Genomic DNA, 17,842 nt, shown 5'->3' with positions numbered 1-17,842 from the left:
GTTGAATGCTTAACATATTAACATTCAGCTATTTTGTTTCATATTGCATACATCACATTTTCTTATATCACATCAGTTACACTCTACAATTTGATATATGTCATTCAATAATAATTGTGTGTAATTTTAATTAAAATTTTTCTTTATTCCATTTAGAAGGATTTTTGTCTAAATGTATGGGGGTTTGGGGGTATTTTTTATTAACTTCTATTTTATTGCATTTTTATGAGAATGTTATTAATATGATATTGCTTATTTAGAATTTGAGACTGGCTTTGATACTTGACTTGTGTTACAGTTTTGTAAATCTTTCAAATGTGACTGAAAATAATGTGTATCCTATATTTTGGGGGCCCAGGACTTGATATGTATGTGTGTTTGTGTATTAACTCAAACTTCATAATTGTGCTGTTTAATATCATATATTCTTCCATATCTGCTTTATCAGTTTCTGAGAATGGTGTGTTAAAATTTCCCTTCTAGTAATAAGGATCTGTTCATTTTTCTCTTGTTCTGTCCAATTGTTTCATCCCTCAGAGCCCCAGTTTCTCTGTCTGTAAAATGCAATGAGAAATTGTGTGTAAAACAATAAGTTCTGGGATTGTAGGCACTCAATCATCCAGAGGTGCTCTTGCTTGGTTGTTATTACTATTTTACATAATACTGATATTAGTAAATCCAAGCCCTGCCCTCTCAATAAGTTCTCAAGAGGACTTGGTTTTGGAGGGTGAGGCACACTGTTCAGAATGAAGCCCAAACAAGGAATACTAAATCATGTTCATCAAGTCGTATTATCTAGGCAAGGCCAGTGACAATTAGGAGTCACCTCATTCACAAGGAAAAGCAGTTGCTTCTAGAATGTGCATCTCTTGGGAACTTTCTTCAAGTCACCAAAGGGACAATGGTCTCAGGGTGGAGTGAGCAATTATAGAGCAATGTAGGGACCAGACCTCAGTATCCTTCCTTCAGCTAAGCAGGGCTCCTGTGCATTGGAACCTCATGAAGTTCTTGAAGGAACACATGGCTACTGGTAAAGTCTTTAAAGATTCTAGACACTCCCAAGGGTCCCTTTCTTAAAATATGTTTCTAAAGAAGTTTTGGCAGTTTTCCTATGAGAATTGGTGTTTTCTCAGGTATCTGAGCAAGAGGCTGAAGTGATTTTTGGGAAATCTCTCCTTCTCCTACCTGGGTCTGGTTTTAGGAGAAAGCCCTAAGAGCAGACCAGAGGGTGTGGTGACCCTCCACTCCCACCCTTACACTTTCTAAATGAATGGGATGGCAGGACATTTTCTTTCCTTCTTTATTCCCTTCTTCCCTCCCTCCCTCCCTCCCTTCCTTCCTTCTTTCTTTCCTCCCGTTCTTCCTTATCTTTATTTCTTTCTTCCCTCTGTGCCTCAGATGTGTTAAGCAAGGGCTCAATCTAAAGAAAATGTGTTGCTACTGACTCAGTCTCCAGTGTTCATCTCTCAGTGCCTTGATGCCACATGTATATAGCACAAACCTAGGATTTTTAAAAAGTGAAATGATCACTCTAATAAAGGTTGGAAAAGTAGTTTAACATGAAAATCATACAGACTTGAGTTCAAAATTCTGACTCTATCCCATACTGTCTGTGTATGTGTAACTGAGCAAGCCACAAATCCTCTGATACTCCTAATAAAGTCAGGATAAAATCACGTTGTTGAACCCATGGAATATACAACATCAAGATGAACCCTGATATAAACTATGAACTTCGGGTGATTATGATGTGTCAATGTAGGTTCCTCAATTGAAACAAATGTACCACTCTGGTGGGGAATGTTAATAATGGGGGAGGCTATGTATATGTAGGGGCAGAGGATATATGAAAACTGTCTGTACTTTTCTTTGAATTTTTCTGTGTACCTAAAACTTCTCTAAAAAATAAAGTCTTAATTTTAAAAAAATTTAAATCAGTTTGTTGTGAGGATTAAATGAGATAATCTGTGGATTTATCATAGTGTCTGGCATTTGCTAGGCTCACAATAAATGCTAGCTCCCTATTCCCTTCTTAAACTCATATCTAGTTAACTCTGCCCTGCTTTGAGCTCCACATAAACGCTCTTCAGCTACAGGCACGTATTTGTTCACCCAATGGGCACTTGCTTTGCACAGCCCACTATTACTGGGAAAGTCAAATACAGATGTCATCCATTTTCCCATAGAACTGTAATCTAGATGGAATACAACACACACACATCAAATCAATAGAAAGCAATGTATTTGCAAATGCTGAGTTATAATGCTGGGGTGGGGGGCGCAGGCAGAGGCATAAGAAAAGGTCAAACGGGAAGTAAATACTGGAGGGGAGGTAGACTATTGAAAAAGAAAAGGAGGGGGTGAATTAGTAATACCCCTCTGGCTTTTCAGAGGGTTCAGAAGTAGACACAAATGGGCTTCCCTGGTAGCGCAGTGGTTGAGAGTCCGCCTGCCGATGCAGGGGACGCGGGTTCGTGCCCCGGTCTGGGAGCGTCCCGCATGCCGCAAAGCGGCTGGGCCCGTGGGCCATGGCCGCTGGGCCTGCACGTCCGGAGCCTGTGGTCTGCGGCGGGAAAAGCCACAGCAGTGAGAGGCCGCGTACCGGAAAAAAAAAAAAAAAAAGAAGTAGACACTAATGCCTATGGCAAAGCCCAGTGAAAAGTTCTTATTCTTCCCATGAACAACATTTCATTAATGCCAACTTGGTTCCAGGCACTGAGGTGGTTAGATAGGTATGAGACACCTTGGTCTTCCCCTGCAAGGCATACAATCTAGTAGAGGAAGCAAGATATGGGTATAAGAAAAGTGGAATAGAATAAGGTAGTATAGGATGATTGCATGCTGTAATCATTGGTTCTAAAGTTCCAAGGAAGGGGTGAACACTTTTGGTCAGCTCAGCAGGAAGGTCTTGATTAAAAATATGGGGAGTATCTTTGCTGAAAAGTGAGGGTGTTTTGAATGAAGAAAATAGTAAGTGCAAAGGGGAGGATATGAAGTATGGGGAAGGGAAGAGGGGTTGTGAAAGATAAAGTTTGAGAGGTAAGATTCTGATTGTGGAGGATCTGTGAGTTAAAGGATTTGGACTTTATTCTGAACTTTATTCTGAGGACAATAAAAAGCCATTGAAGAGTTTAAAGTAGAACAGTGGATGTAGTCAGACTTCTGCTTAGAATAATCATAAGGCAGCAGTGTGGAGGATAAATTGGTCAGGGCAAGCCTGGAGGCAGTGAGACCAGTTAGGAGGCTACTGCAATAGTCCAGGCAAATGATAAAATAGAGAAAAGTCTGCTCTAGGGCAGAGGAATTCCCAATAAGGAAGGTGTCAGAAAACAAGATCCTCCTCTAGGTCTGGCTGCCTTTAGACTTGAAGCGACTACACTAGGTCACACTTGTTTAGACCTTGCCCAAACCTAACCTGATGACAAGTTTTGAGTCAGGAAGTAATTCCCTGATAGCTTCTTGTAATCAAGGCCTCACATTTTTTTTTTTTTTTTTGCGGTACGCGGGCCTCTTACTGTTGTGGCCTCTCCCGTTGCGGAGCACAGGCTCTGGACACGCAGGCTCAGTGGCCATGGCTCACGGGCCCAGCCGCTCCGCGGCATGTGGGATCTTCCCGGACCGGGGCACGAACCCGCGTCCCCTGCATTGGCAGGTGGACTCTCAACCACTGTGCCACCAGGGAAGCCCAAAGCCTCACATTTGTTTGTTGTCTGGCCAATCTGAGTAGTGTGGACTGTAGACAGAGAACAGAGTAAAGCTAGAGTAAAGTTTTATGGAGGTCTTGGTCTCAATAAAATATGATTCTTACCACAACTGTAAGTATTCACCCACTCAAAGCCATCTTGGGTCAATTTAGGGAAATCAGAGCTCTATTTAGAACTTCCTCACGTATCGTAGTTAAGGAATTGTTTAGATGTTAGCAAGACCTACAAAGAAGGTATATCAGCCCTACCCAAACATCACCCCATTTTGTCAATAACCTTTGCTTCTAAATTTGCCTTCTACCCTGTTCCAGCCAAACCAGCCTTTTATGCATCTAGATTCTATTATCTCAGCCTTTGATTCCAAGATCCCCTCATTCCCTTCACTACTCATCCATTCTTACCACTCCTCACTCTTCATAGATTTTATTCAAACCACCCACCTCTTCCTAGAGGCTCTCTTATGAACCCAATCCATTCTGCTTCCTTTGCCTTGAGTCCCAGACTCACAGCTTATATCCCTTGGTGCTTATTGATAGGCACCCCAGTAATCCAGGAAGTGATATAACAGAATGGAAAGGAAATAAGCTCTTTGGACAAAGAGACCCGGATTCAATCAACTCTGTATTAACCATTAATTAGCTGTGTTACCTTGAGTGAGTTACTTAATGCTTTTTAGCTATAGTATTCTCATCTGTAAAATGGGAGCAACAATAGTACCTATATCACAGAGTTCTTAGGAGGATTATGAGGTAAGTGATTTGGCATTTATCACATAGAAAGGACTCAATAAATGTCAATTTAAATGAAAAGTCATAGTTCAGTTGCCTTTTGGGTGGGATCTTCTGTCTTCCATAAATTAATTGAAAGATGCCAAAAGTTAGTGACCATAGATTTCTTCCTTGTCATCCCTCTCCACCCCTGCATCTGGTATAGGGCTCTGTAAACAACGTGTTCATTAATTTAATGACAAGATGAGGCATAATACAAAGCCACAGATAAATAATTGGCTATGGGAAAGGGAGTGGGTCTTAGGGGACAGAAGCTAATATAAATTTGAGAGACCAGATTTACCAGAAAGTGAAAAAATTCGGAAACCTTGGGCCCTGAAGGTTAATAAGAGAGGGCGGCATCTTGCCTTATGCAGAAACAGTGTAATGTAGTAGAAAGGGAGTTTCAGAGTCAGGCAGTCCTGAATTGAAATCTAGTTTCCACTGCATTCAAGCTATATGACCTTGGACAAATCTCCAAATCACTCAGGGCCTCAGTTTCCTCATCTGTAAAATTAAAATAATAATATTTGACTTCCAGAGTTGTGGAGAGGATTCAAGGTCTAACCTATTTAAAATGCCTAGAATAATGCTTGAGACATGGTTGGTGGCCAAAAACACATCACCTACCTCTTCTTCCCTTCTCTGTCCTTCCTTTATTTCATTGAACATCATGGAAATCTGGGTATGGGGAGGGGGAAGAATTGTGAGGTCTTCCTGAGAACATTCCCAAATGTTTCCTTCACATCTTTGTTCCTCAGACTGTAGATCATGGGGTTGAGCATGGGGATGACCACTGTGTAAAATACAGAGAACAGCCTTTCCCTGCCTAGTAAGTACTCAGAGGTTGGGCACGAGTAAATGAATACCATGGTTCCATAGTACAAACTGACATCAGTCAGGTGGGATGCACAAGTAGAGAATGTCTTATGTTTGCCCTGGGCTGAGGGGATTCTGATGATAGCCATGAAGACACATGTGTAGGAGACCAGGACTACTGTAAGGGACACAGACACATTAAAACCACCACAAACAAACAGGAGGAGCCGAAGGACCTGTGTGTCAGAGCAGGAGAGTTTTAAAGGGGAGAAATATCACAGAAGTAATGAGTGATGACATGGGACTTACAGAAGGCCAGATGAAAGGTTGTGCTAGTGAGGAGCACTGTGTTCATTAGGCCCACTGCATAGCTGGCAGCCACTAGCTGCAAATAGAACCTTGGAAATATGATGATATGGTAGAGCAGAGGGCTGCAGATGGCCACGTAGTGGTCATAGGCCATGGAGGCCAAGAGGAAGAACTCAGTGACAGCAAAGATCACAAAGCAGCTTGTCTGGACTACACAACCAGAGAAGGAGATGTTTTGGCAACCAGAGAAAAACCCCATCAACATTTTGGGGACGGTAATGGAAGAATAACATAAATCAATAAAGGACAGGTTGCTGAAGAAGAAATACATGGGAGTGTGGAGTCGGGAGCTCACCACAATGAGAACAAGGAGGCCCAGGTTTCCAACTACTGTGACTGCATAGATGAGGAAGAAGAGGGCAAGGAGGACGGGCTGAAGCTGAAGCTCATTGGTGAAGCCCACAAGGAAGAATTCGCTCAACTCACTGGCATTGCCTGCTCCCATTGGGCCACTGCAGGTCTGCGGGAGGGATATGCATGACAATAGGGAGACGTGTACAGCTCAAGTCCTTAAACAGAGACCTGTAGGATCTGGTCCTGGCTACCTAGGGCATGACACACACAGTTGTGTGTGTCAACTGTGACAAATACTTGATCCTGGCTCACTTATTTCTTGCTACCCTCCAGCCTATTGTATACAAGGTTTAAAGGTATGAGAATGGAATTTGAAGTCAGAAGAATGGTTCTTAATCTCAAATTTTGCCACTTATTTTCTCTGTGACCTCGGGGGAGTGTCTTAACCTCTCCGAGTCTTCTTTGTAAACAGGGATAAAATACCAATCTTGTAAGACTGGTTGTAAGGACTAAAGGTGATAGTAGGTGTATGTAAAATATCTAGCAAGGCATGGGAAGAAAGCAGGTACTCAGTGAATCCTAATTTTCTTCCTCCTTCTCCATACTTCTTCTTCCCAGCACCAAACCTGTCCTCAGCCAAAGTTTAACCTGAATATAAAGTCAAGGACACAAATCTTAGACATGGGAGGGACTCTACAAACTAGTTTTTTCATTATCAGTTGTGTGTTTGAGGGACAGCAGGGGATGAGTGGAGGGGGAATATAATATAAAACAATAAAATACAGAGGTAAGAGGGCAAGCTCCAGGATCAATTATAGGGGGGTTAGAATCCAATACTATGGCTTACTAGCTGTGTGACCTTAGACAAGCTAGTTAACCTATCTGAGCTTCAGTTTCCTCACCTTTAATATGACAGTACCAAAATTTTCCTACTTCATTAATTTACTGTGAAGATGAAATAATTCATGTAAAGCACTTAGCACAGTGTCTGGTGGACACTAGGCATGTGGTAGCTTTTATAATGATTGGGAATCTCCTAGTTTGTCTGTTCAAACCACACAGAGGCCCCTTTTAGATTCTCCCATTTCCCTCCTTAAGAATCCTTCCCTAACTTAGCTCCTGTTACTACTCATTGTGTTGTGATTCTCCAGTGTGTTGAGGCAGTAAAAAGGGTGAGAACTACTACTCTAATCTAATACTGTTTTCAAGATCTAATACTGTTTTCAAGAGGGAGAAATCCAGAAATCAGGACATCAAAAAGGGAGTAATTTGCCCAAAGTTGTCCCGGGATTTGATGGAAGTGCCAGAACTCGAACCCAGGTGTCCAGTCTACAGTATTCCTTCCACTTGGAGTAGGTAACAGCCTCTGACCTCTCTTCTTTCAGAAACATGGAATCCATATCCCTATCAGAACACAGGGAGCAGCTTAGAAATCACAATGTTGAATTCTGCTTAGGGCCATTTCTATCCTTTCTCTTAGTCAGGAAGATTGACAATGCCTAACCGTACTTTATTTTAATATTGTTTTTCCTGTTAAGAGCTGAGACAGTGAAGGACAAATTATAGCATTGCACAGAGAATTTATATCATTGGATTTAGAGTCAGAATATCTGGGTTTGAGTTCTGATTCCATACTATTTTTTGCTCTATAGAATTTGGTAAGTCCTTTCTGGGTCATAGTATCTTCACCTGTAAAATGGGCATAATAACACTCGCTCTTCTGTACTCACAAGATTACTGCAAAGATCCAAGGAGAGTCTCCAGGAAAATGCTTTGTAAAGATAAATATAGTCAGGGCAAATATTCAGAAAGCATGCACTGGGATAGCTGTCAACTTTTAAAAAGTTCTATGACGATTGCTAAATTGATGCTTTTGAGCCTCCTCCTCCCTGGGTGTTTCCCTGACACCTGCCAGCACACCTTGGCTTTCACAACACTGGCCTCCCTGTTCTTATGGGCTACAAGGGAGACCCTGGAAGAGAAAATTAGATTATCCTCCAGCAACCTGTAAGTTAATGCTTGTTGCCCTTCTGCCCCTCCAAAGTTGTGGCTGCCTGCTTTTGGCTGGTGTTCCGTTAAAGTCACCTTTATGGCCATCTTTGGGAACTGAAATTTCCACAGTACATAGTACTGGTTGTTAAAATTTTAAATATTATCCTGAATATATTAATAAATACCATTAATAAAGTACCTAGTAAGTGCCACACATTATGCTGGGTGATTGACATAAATCATTTTACTTAATCTTCTTAACCCCTTAGCAAGTAACTACTATTATTAGCATTTCCACCTTACAAACCAGGCAACTGAGGCTTGGAGAATTTCAGTGCCTTGCTCAAGATCTCATAGCTGTTAAGTGGCAGAATCTACATTCAAATATGGTTCTGCAATATTCTAATGCTATTGTTGTATCCATGTTGTCTTTTCTAAATATAGAGTCATACAATTAGAGATTGTTAGTTTTTCCTAAGGGATTTACAAATCTATCCTTTCTCTGTTATCATGCTAATCTTGGAAATAATCAAGATGGTTTCTCTTAATTTTATAGATGATGAATTGAAGCCATAAAAAGTTATGTACTTTGTTCTTGGACATGCATGCATTCATTCACTCAACTAATATTCATTGGATGCTTGGTGTGTTCCAGGCAATGTGATAGGCACGACGGGTATTCTCATGGACTTTACAATCTAAAGGAAGAGATGGCCAACCAACCAACCAACCAACAAATACATAAATAATATTTGAATAATAAAATTATAAAGAAAACCAAACAAGCTAACGGAATAGAGAGAACTCAGAGTTTGGAAAGGCAACATTAGGTAGAGTGGAAGGTAAAACCTGCCTGAGGAGTTGATATTAGGAGCTAGAATCTGAATGGAGAGAAGCTAGCCATACAGAGTCCAGAGTACACCCAGATGCTTAGTGACATTGTCAGGAATAGAACCGAGGTCTCCTAGATTCTACCCAGAGCTGCCGTCTCCAGGTGGAAGAAAGTTGACTAGGAATGACTGAATATGTGGGACATTCAAAGTTTAATCTGCAAGCACCCCTGTCCTTTACCACCCACCTTTATTCTTTGAATGTCTCTAGAAGTCACAAATATCCACCAGCCACTTTTCTGTTTCTGTACTCATTGAAAATGCTTCAGCTCAGCATCAGTGGTTGGGCTTTTCTCCAGATGTTCCCTTGGCAAGCGCAGATAAGTTTGTGTGCCCACAACAGTAAAGCCTCTGGAACTAAGCTCCAAGTTATACTTCCCTCCCCACTTCCCCCTCCAGGCTTGGCCTTTTCTGTGTAATTGGCAGAATCATTAATATAGCAAAGTTTCTGTCTTTGTGACTGGTCTCCTGAGATGCTGAGGAAAGTAAGCTCAAGGACTGAGCAGCTGTGATGTCCAAGATGGCTGAAGCAGTAAGCAGAGCCATCCCCAATTGGGTGTTTTCACTGACTCATACTGAGAGTTGGGGGACCTGTAGTCACCACTGAGATGTTTTGGGAAGAGTTGGAAGAATCAACTTGACTATGAGATATATCGTGTTATAAACTTTTTATCTAAAATACATTCTTAGTCATATTAAAAAGTCTTACCCATAATTAAAATACCAGTTGTTTCCCCAAACATATGAATTCTAGGAATTAAGGATAAATGACCAATACAGAAGACGGTAGTAAGAATATATTTCTCATTTTATGATCTGTCATGTTACTTTGTTTACTCAACCTTTTACTCTGATTATAAACTATAAATTACTTTAAACATTAAGGAATTATTTAATTAGTTTTTATGTGGTCAGTAAAGTCTCTAAGTGCCACTCAGTGTTCTAATAACATACACTTGTACCTGAGATATATGTGGCAGCCAGCTGCCTTGTACCATACTGTTTCATTTTTTATCAGACTGGATTTGGTTCTATGCATTTGTTTCATTTTTTCTATTCAATAAATGTTTATTAAATATCTGTCATATGCTTTTCATTGTGTTAGGACCTGGGAATACAAAATCAATAGTAAATTAATAATATCCCCTGCATACACTCCATTCCCACTCCCCAATACATGCACACGTGTGGATGTGCTCACACACATGCACACATAGTCTCTCATTTGGAAGGCAAAAGCAGCTTCAGTCTCCTTTGGTGCTGGCTCATTAGCAGCTTTTATAGAAAATACCAAGTTGTTATGCGTTTTACGGGCTAAAGCTATTGATTTTAAAGCAAGAAAATTGTTTAAAAACTAGACTTTATAGACATGTCTCTTGTGGGCAGATTCGTTTAATTCTGTTGCTTGGCTGTGCAGATTTTGTAGCCATTTAAAGGAGAAACTATTTTTTTCTTCAAGTTAAATTGTGGTACATTAGGTGATATTTGAACCAGTTTATGAGCTTCTGTTATGGCATGATGGGCTGACTCACGTCATGTATTGAAGAACGCTGCCCCCAAATTTCATTATCTTGGGGCATTACACCGCACAGGGTAAAATGAGCCATTTTGTTCATCACGACTGCAGTCTTTGCTGAAATGGAGGTTATGGGATAACAACTTAAAGGCTAACTCATTAATGCTCAGGGACGAATGAAGTAATGTGCCAGCAGACCAAATTTTCATGGAGAGACCTGTATCTCTTTCCCATGTTGTGATATATTAATGGGGATGTCTTTATCCATTGTCACTGCCTGTAGACATTTGAATACCGTAGATGCAATACCTTCTGGGCACTCAGCCTTGCACACTAACTACTTCTCAAACTCCAAATATCTCTCAATGGCTAGAAGAAAAATTGTGATGTGCCATAAAATGCCTAATTTATAAGGATTTCTAACAATGGCATCAGTGTAGTCCCTGTTTTTTTCTCATAGGTGTTTATTAGTGAGCATTGCACCATCCCTAACTATTTGATAGGGGCAATGGAGTAAATTAGTTCTCCAAATTATGAAGGCTGTGGATTTATGCCTCACTGAAAGCATTTCCTTCCTTGCAATGCCAAAGTGAGTGACCTTTCTGACATTTCTCCATCTGTGCCATGCATTTCTGGAGGACATGAGGAATAGTCTTGATGATACCCAAATGTGTTTCCCCTCTTTGTATTTTTTAAATATTTTACACAATTTTTAAATGTTACTTTCCATTTACAGTTATTGCAAAATATTGGCTATATTCCCCGTGTTGTACAATACATTCTTGAGCCTGTCTTACACCCAACAGTTTGTGCCTCCCAATCCCCCACCCCTATGTTGCCCCTCTCCCCCCCTTCACTGGTAACCACTAGTTTGTTCTATATTTGTGAGTCTGATTCTTTTTTGTTATATTCACTAGCTTGTTGTAATTTTTAGATTCCACATATAAGTGATATCATACAGTATTTTTCTTTCCCTGTCTGACTTATTTCACTTAGCGTAATGCCCTCCACCTCCATCCATGTTGCTGCAAATGGCAAAATTTCATTCTTTTTATGGCTGAGTAGTATTCCACTGCATATATATACCATGTCTTCTTTATCCATTCATCTGCTGATGGACACCTAGATTTCTTCCATATCTTGGCAATTGTAAATAATGCTGCTATGAACATTGGGGTGCATGTACCTTTTTGAATTAGTGTGTGTTTTTGGTTTTTTTGGATATATACCCAGGAGGGTGATTGCTGGGTCATATGGTAATTCTATTTTTAGCTTTCTGAGAAACATCCATACTGTTTTCCATGGTGGCTGCACCGATTTACATTCCCACCAACAGTGTATGAAGGTTCCCTTTTCTCTACATCCTTGCCAACATTTGTTATTTTTGGTCTTTTTGAAAATAGCCATTCTGACAGGTGTGAGGTGATATCTCATTGTGGTCTTGATTTGCATTTCCCTGATGATTAGGGATGTTGAGTATCTTTTCATGTTCCTGTTGGCCATCTGCATTTCCTCTGTGGAAAATTGTCTATTCAGTTCTTCTGCCCATTTGTTAATCAGGTTGTTTGTTTTTTTGATGTTGAGTTGTATGAGCAGTTTATATATGTTGGATATTAATCCCTTATCATTTGGAAGTATTTTATCCCATTCAGTAGGTTGTCTTTTTACTTTCTCAATTGTTTCCTTTGCTATGCAGAAACTTTTAAGTTTAATTAGTTTATTTTTGCTTTTATTTCCTTTACTTCAGGAGACGGATCCAAAAAATATATTGCTGTGATTTATGTTAAAAAGTGTTCTGCTTATGTTTTCCTCTAGGAGTTTTATAGTATCTGGGCTTACATTTACGTCTTTAATCCATTTTGAGTTTATTTTTGTGTATGGTGTTAGAGAATGTTCTAATTTCATTCCTTTAAATGTAGCTGTCCAGTTTTCCCAGCACCACTTATTGAAGAGGCCGTCTTTTCTCCATTGTATATTCTTGCCTCCTTTGTCATAGATTAATTGACCGTAAGTGTGTGGGTTTATTTATGGGCTCTCTATCCTGTTCCATTGATATATGTATCTATTTTTGTGCCAGTACCATACTGTTTTGATTATCATAGCTTTGTAGTATAGTCGGAAATCAGGAAGCATGATTCCTCCAGCTCTGTTCTTCTTTCTCAAGATTGTTTTGGCTATGTAGGGTCTTTTGTGTTCCCATACAAATTTTAAAATTATTTTTTCTAGTTTTTGGCCATGCAGTGTGGCATGCAGGATCTTAGTTCCCTGACCAGGGATTCAACTCATACCTCCTGCATTGGGAGTGCAGAGTCTTAACCACTGGACCACCAGGGAAGTCTTATTTGTGTCTGCCTTAATTTCTTTCATCAGTGTCTTATAGTTTTTGGAGTACAGGTCTTTTGCCTCCTTAGGTAGGTTTATTCCTAGGTATTTTATTCTTTTTGATGTGATGGTAGATGGGATTGTTTCTTAATTTCTCTTCCTGATACATCATTATTAGTGTATAGAAATGTAACAGATTTCTGTATATTAATTTTATATCATGCAACTTTACTGAATTCATTGGTGCACTCTAGTAGTTTTCTGGTGGCATCTTTAGAATTTTCTGTGTGTAGTATCATGTCATCTGCAAACAGTTAATTGTATTTCTAAATTCAAGCAATGAACAATTAGAAGTAAAAATTTTGAAAATATATGTATATCATTTTAAATGGGTCCAAAAAAGAAATTGCCAAGTATTAATATAACAAACTTGTATAGGATTTGTATGCTGACAACTATAAAATTCTGATGAAAGATTTCAAGGAAGATATAAATGGTGAGACATACCATGAGCATGGATTGGAGGATTCAATGTAATAAAGACGCCAATTCTCCCCAAAGTAATCTATAAATTTAATGCAATAGCAATGAAAATCCCAGCAGAATTTTGTGGTTATTGTTACTATAGACAATAGGAATTTCCATATTCTAAATTTTATATAAAAGGAAAAAGAAAATAAAATAGCTAAAACAATTTTGAGAAAAAGAACAAAGTTGAAGGACTCACACTAACAGGTTTTAAAACTTTGAATAAATCTACAGTAATGAATGCAGTATGCATTGGCAAACGAATAGAACCTTGGATCAATGGACCAGAATAGATAGTTGAGAAATAGACCCATGCAAATGTGGCCATTTGGTCTTTGACAAAGGTATAAAAGCAATTCATTGGAGGAATTGTAGTCTTTTCATCAAATGGAACAAACGGCCATTCATATGGAAAAAATAAAAATGAACTCTGACCTCAACTTCACACCTGATACAAAAATTAATTCCAAATGGTGCATAGATATAAATATAAAATGTAAAGCTTTAAAGCTTATGGAAAACATAGGAGAAAACTTATATAATCTGAGTTTAAGCAAAAGTTCTTAGAAAGGAAATGAAAACCATGATATGTAAAAGAAAAAAATAAATAAGTTCTTTGTTAAAATTAAGAACTTTTTCTCTGTCAAAGGTGCTGCCATGAAGATGAAAAGACAAAGACTGGGAGAAAATATTTGCAATTCATACATCCGACAAGGGACTTGTATCCAGGATATATAAATAACTCTGAAAACTCAACACCAAAAAAACAATCCAATTAAAAAATGGGCAAAGGGCATAAGCAGACATTTCACTGAAGAGAATATACAGATAAAATAAGCACAGGGGAAGATATTTAACATCATTTGTTATTAGGCAGATGCAAATTAAAAACAAGATAACACTATACACCTATTAGAATGTCTTTTGGAATACTAGTCTGGTGAGAATGTGGAGCAACTGGAATTCTTATATGTTGTTCTTGGGAATGCAAAATGGTACAGCCACTCTAGAAAACTTATTGGAAGTTTCTTATCATGTTAAAAATGCACCTGCCATATGACCAAGCAATTGTACTCTTGGTAATTTTTCTTAGAGAAATGAAAACTTATACTCAGATAAAATTTTATATACAATTGTTTGTAACAGTTTTGTTCATAATAGTGAAAAATTGGAAACAATCTAAACATGCTTCAATGGATGAGTGGTAAAACAAACTGTGGTACAGCCATACAATGGAATACTAACTACTCAGCAAAACAAACAAAAAACATTTCTGCCCTGGAAGCTCTCCCTGGAAGCTCTTACAGTTTCAGACAAATGCATTTGGATGTAAATGGTTTACAGCCAACAGAATAAAGTCATTTGACAACATTACTAACTAAAGGGAGGTCAAGATGTTTATGATTACCATGTTGTGGATTAGACCTGCTAGTGGTGGAATTAAAGGACTTGGGAAATAGAGAAACATGAGCCAGAGATAAAGTCATTGGATACTTATGAAATGCCTTCTGAGCTCATGCAGTGCACTATCCTAGCAATGGGGACTGGTGAGCTTAAAATTTATTGTACAACAAGGAAATATGTAAGTGATTGCAGGAGGAAATTAGGTACCAGTCATTCAGGGGTTATAGATTAAATGCATTCATAACAAGTTGAATGTAAAGTGAACAGCCTACCATATAGAAAATCATATTTTCTCACTGACTTCCATTATGACTGGAGAGATGTAATATTTTTATTTTGCTTCAGCTAAAATAAACATCACATTTCAGTTCCAAATGGTTGATTCAAAGAGCATGCTGCCTTTGTTGCTATATGTGAGGTTTAAGTCTTTCACAATCTCTGAAGTCCAAATGGTCAATCAAGCCACTTAAAATTTCAAGGTATTTTAAAGCACCCTATGAATGATATACCACCAAGAAAATCCCCATTTAATGGACATACTCCCTGATATCAGGTTAGAAATAAGTAGTGCAAGGAGCAGAAGCTTGGGAAACAAACAAAAAAGGTTACAATCCCAGCACCACCACACCATCTGTGTTGACCTTGGGATATAACCTATCTGAACCTCAATTTACTATATAAGGGACTTTGTTTCCATGGGATCATAATATGGGAACCAGCTATGCTATTGAAGCAGATAGTACAAGTTTGTACCTATGTGAGTCATGTAGAAATTTCTGAGACTCATCAGAGACAAGAAAACAAGCCCTTATTTGCACATTAACACTTTAATCATAAAGATATAAACACACCTCTTACCTTCAAGCAAATATTTCATTAATGGTAGTGTATTAAAAGCAATGCCTTTGATATGAAATGTGTTACTTCATTGGACTTCATAAAATATATAGTCTACATTAAGGGACTATTGTAAAATGTTGTTTATTTTTAATGAACTAGACTAGTGATACCTCAAAACTTTTAATGAAAGTTTCATCTGAACAGGTGGAAAAGAATAATGGATGGAATTCTGAAAAAAATTCTATCAAAACTTTTTTCTACAGATCTTTTGTTTTGGCATGGAGATCACCTCACTGTAGAACCAGAAAACACCCTCTCTCTTCCCAGGAAGTAACCATGTCAGGATCGTGGGGTGGAGGTAGGTGATTCCATAGCACAGGCTGAGAAGAACTGTATTGCAGTTAGTGAAATCAGGGAGTTCAAAGCTGGAAATCATGTTTTGGAAATTAGCTTGAACTTGGGAGGAATGGCACTGAAGTGAGCAGAAGTGAGAGCTGAAGAAGGAGGGGTGGAATATAAGAGATGGGAGGACTCCTGAGTTGATGGTCAGTTGAATCTCTTGGACTAGCGACAAGGGAGAATAAAGGGCCACAGATAGTGACAAAGTCATCACAGGTCATTCATGTTAAGAGAAAGAACGCTGTGATACACAAGATGCTTAAGATTCTCATTGTGCTTTAGGACCTCAGAAAGAGAAGGGTAGCCCAGGCTTGGAAAACACCTTTGCTAGAAATTTGAGAATGGAGAAATTGAATGGCCAAAATCTAGGCAGAACTGAAAGATAAATTGAGACTAACCCCCATGAGAGTGACCATGTCTAGGTTCCCCATCATGATGACAGTATACAAGACGATGAGCAGTCCAAAGAGAGGGGTTAAACCAAAGGTAATGATGCTGAGGAAGATCAGTCATCCCTTGGAGAAGGAATTTTGTCACTACACTGGGATTTCTCTCCCATGGTTTCCAAAAGGCATCTAGGACAGAACTCCCAAGACACAGACTCAGCAATCTGGACAGGAATTTACACTGAGAGATCTTCTGGCGCAGTACCTTGCCTTCAGGTTAGTGAGGGTCTCAACTTGTGATTGTCAATGTTAACTCTAATGTCTCTGTTCAACCTCAATGATCTTTTATGGCATAAAAAATGCTCTTTGCTCCACATTTATGGATTTTAAATTCCCTCTCTTAAGGGCTGGTTACCAAATTATGGGAAAGGACAGTGAAACTGAGTGAAGCTAGAAAAGGAAGGCTGCAAAACCCAGGAAGCTGTAAAGAGAACAGATATACTACATCTTCCACTCTTGCCTTTTTTCCTTGCTGTAACTTGCATCTTCGCATAGATAGTAAGAAAGGGGTCAGACCTAGGGCCCAATCTTGGTGTAGTTTTCACTTAATAATTGAAACCCAAAGGACAAGGACCCTGAGAATAAGTTTTGTTTCTGTTTCCCAATCGAGAAGCAAAGTTCTCACTGTGTCACTCCCTTCTCAATATACCCATGTGTCTTCCCAGTCTTACTGGATTAATTTCCCATTCCACAGTTTGGCATTTAAGGCTCTCTTTCTACAACACGTTTCCAATTATTTCCAGCCTTGGTTTTACTGTCCACATTTACAAAACTTACAGTGGGGATTTCAACCAGTAACAATTGTATTCTCTCTCTGGCTGAAGTGTAAAAATTAAGTCATGAAGGATGAGACAGCACCATCTTTTTTTTTTTAACATCGTTATTGGAGTATAATTGCTTTACAATGGTGTGTTAGTTTCTGCTTTATAACAAAGTGAATCAGCTATACATATACATATATCCCCATATTCCCTCCCTCTTGTGTCTCCCTCTCACTGTCCCTATCCCACCCCTCTAGGTGGTCAAAAAGCACCGAGCTGATCTCCCTGTGCTATGTGGCTGCTTCCCACTAGCTATCTATTTTACATTTGGTAGTATATATAAGTCCATGCCACTCTCTCACTTCGTCCCAGCTTACCCTTCCCCTCCCCGTGTCCTCAAGTCCATTCTCTACATCTGTGTCTTTATTCCTGTCCTGCCCCTAGGTTCTTCAGAACCACTTTTTTTTTTAGATTTCATATGTATATGTTAGTGTACGGTATTTATTTTTCTCTTTCTGACCTATTTCACACTGCATGACAGTCTCTAGATCCATCCACCTCACTACAAATAACTCAATTTCGTTTCTTATTATGGCTGAGTAATATTCCATTGTATATATGTGCCACATCACCTTTATCCATTCATCTGTCGATGGACACTTAGGTTGCTTCCATGTCCTGGCTATTGTAAATAGAGCTGCAATGAACATCGTGATACATGACTATTTTTGAATTATGGTTTCCTCAGGGTATCTGCCCAGTAGTGGGATTGCTGGGTCGTATGGTAGTAC

General features: G+C 39.1%; 1 protein-coding gene across 1 annotated transcript; it reads right to left on the bottom strand.

Moving 5' to 3' along the window:
• Window positions 1–5,142: 5,142 nt before the first annotated feature.
• LOC137216575 (olfactory receptor 5G9-like) lies at window positions 5,143–6,104 on the bottom strand. Its single transcript, XM_067722675.1, is given in 2 exon segments — window positions 5,143–5,555; window positions 5,558–6,104. Coding segments are annotated over 2 exon segments (960 nt in total).
• Between the last annotated feature and the right edge of the window lie 11,738 nt (window positions 6,105–17,842).

The sequence above is a fragment of the Pseudorca crassidens genome, chromosome X, assembly GCF_039906515.1.
Source record: "Pseudorca crassidens isolate mPseCra1 chromosome X, mPseCra1.hap1, whole genome shotgun sequence".
NCBI lineage: Eukaryota > Metazoa > Chordata > Mammalia > Artiodactyla > Delphinidae > Pseudorca > Pseudorca crassidens.
Note: the sequence above shows the minus strand (reverse complement) of the source record. Positions and strands in the feature narration are given on the sequence as shown.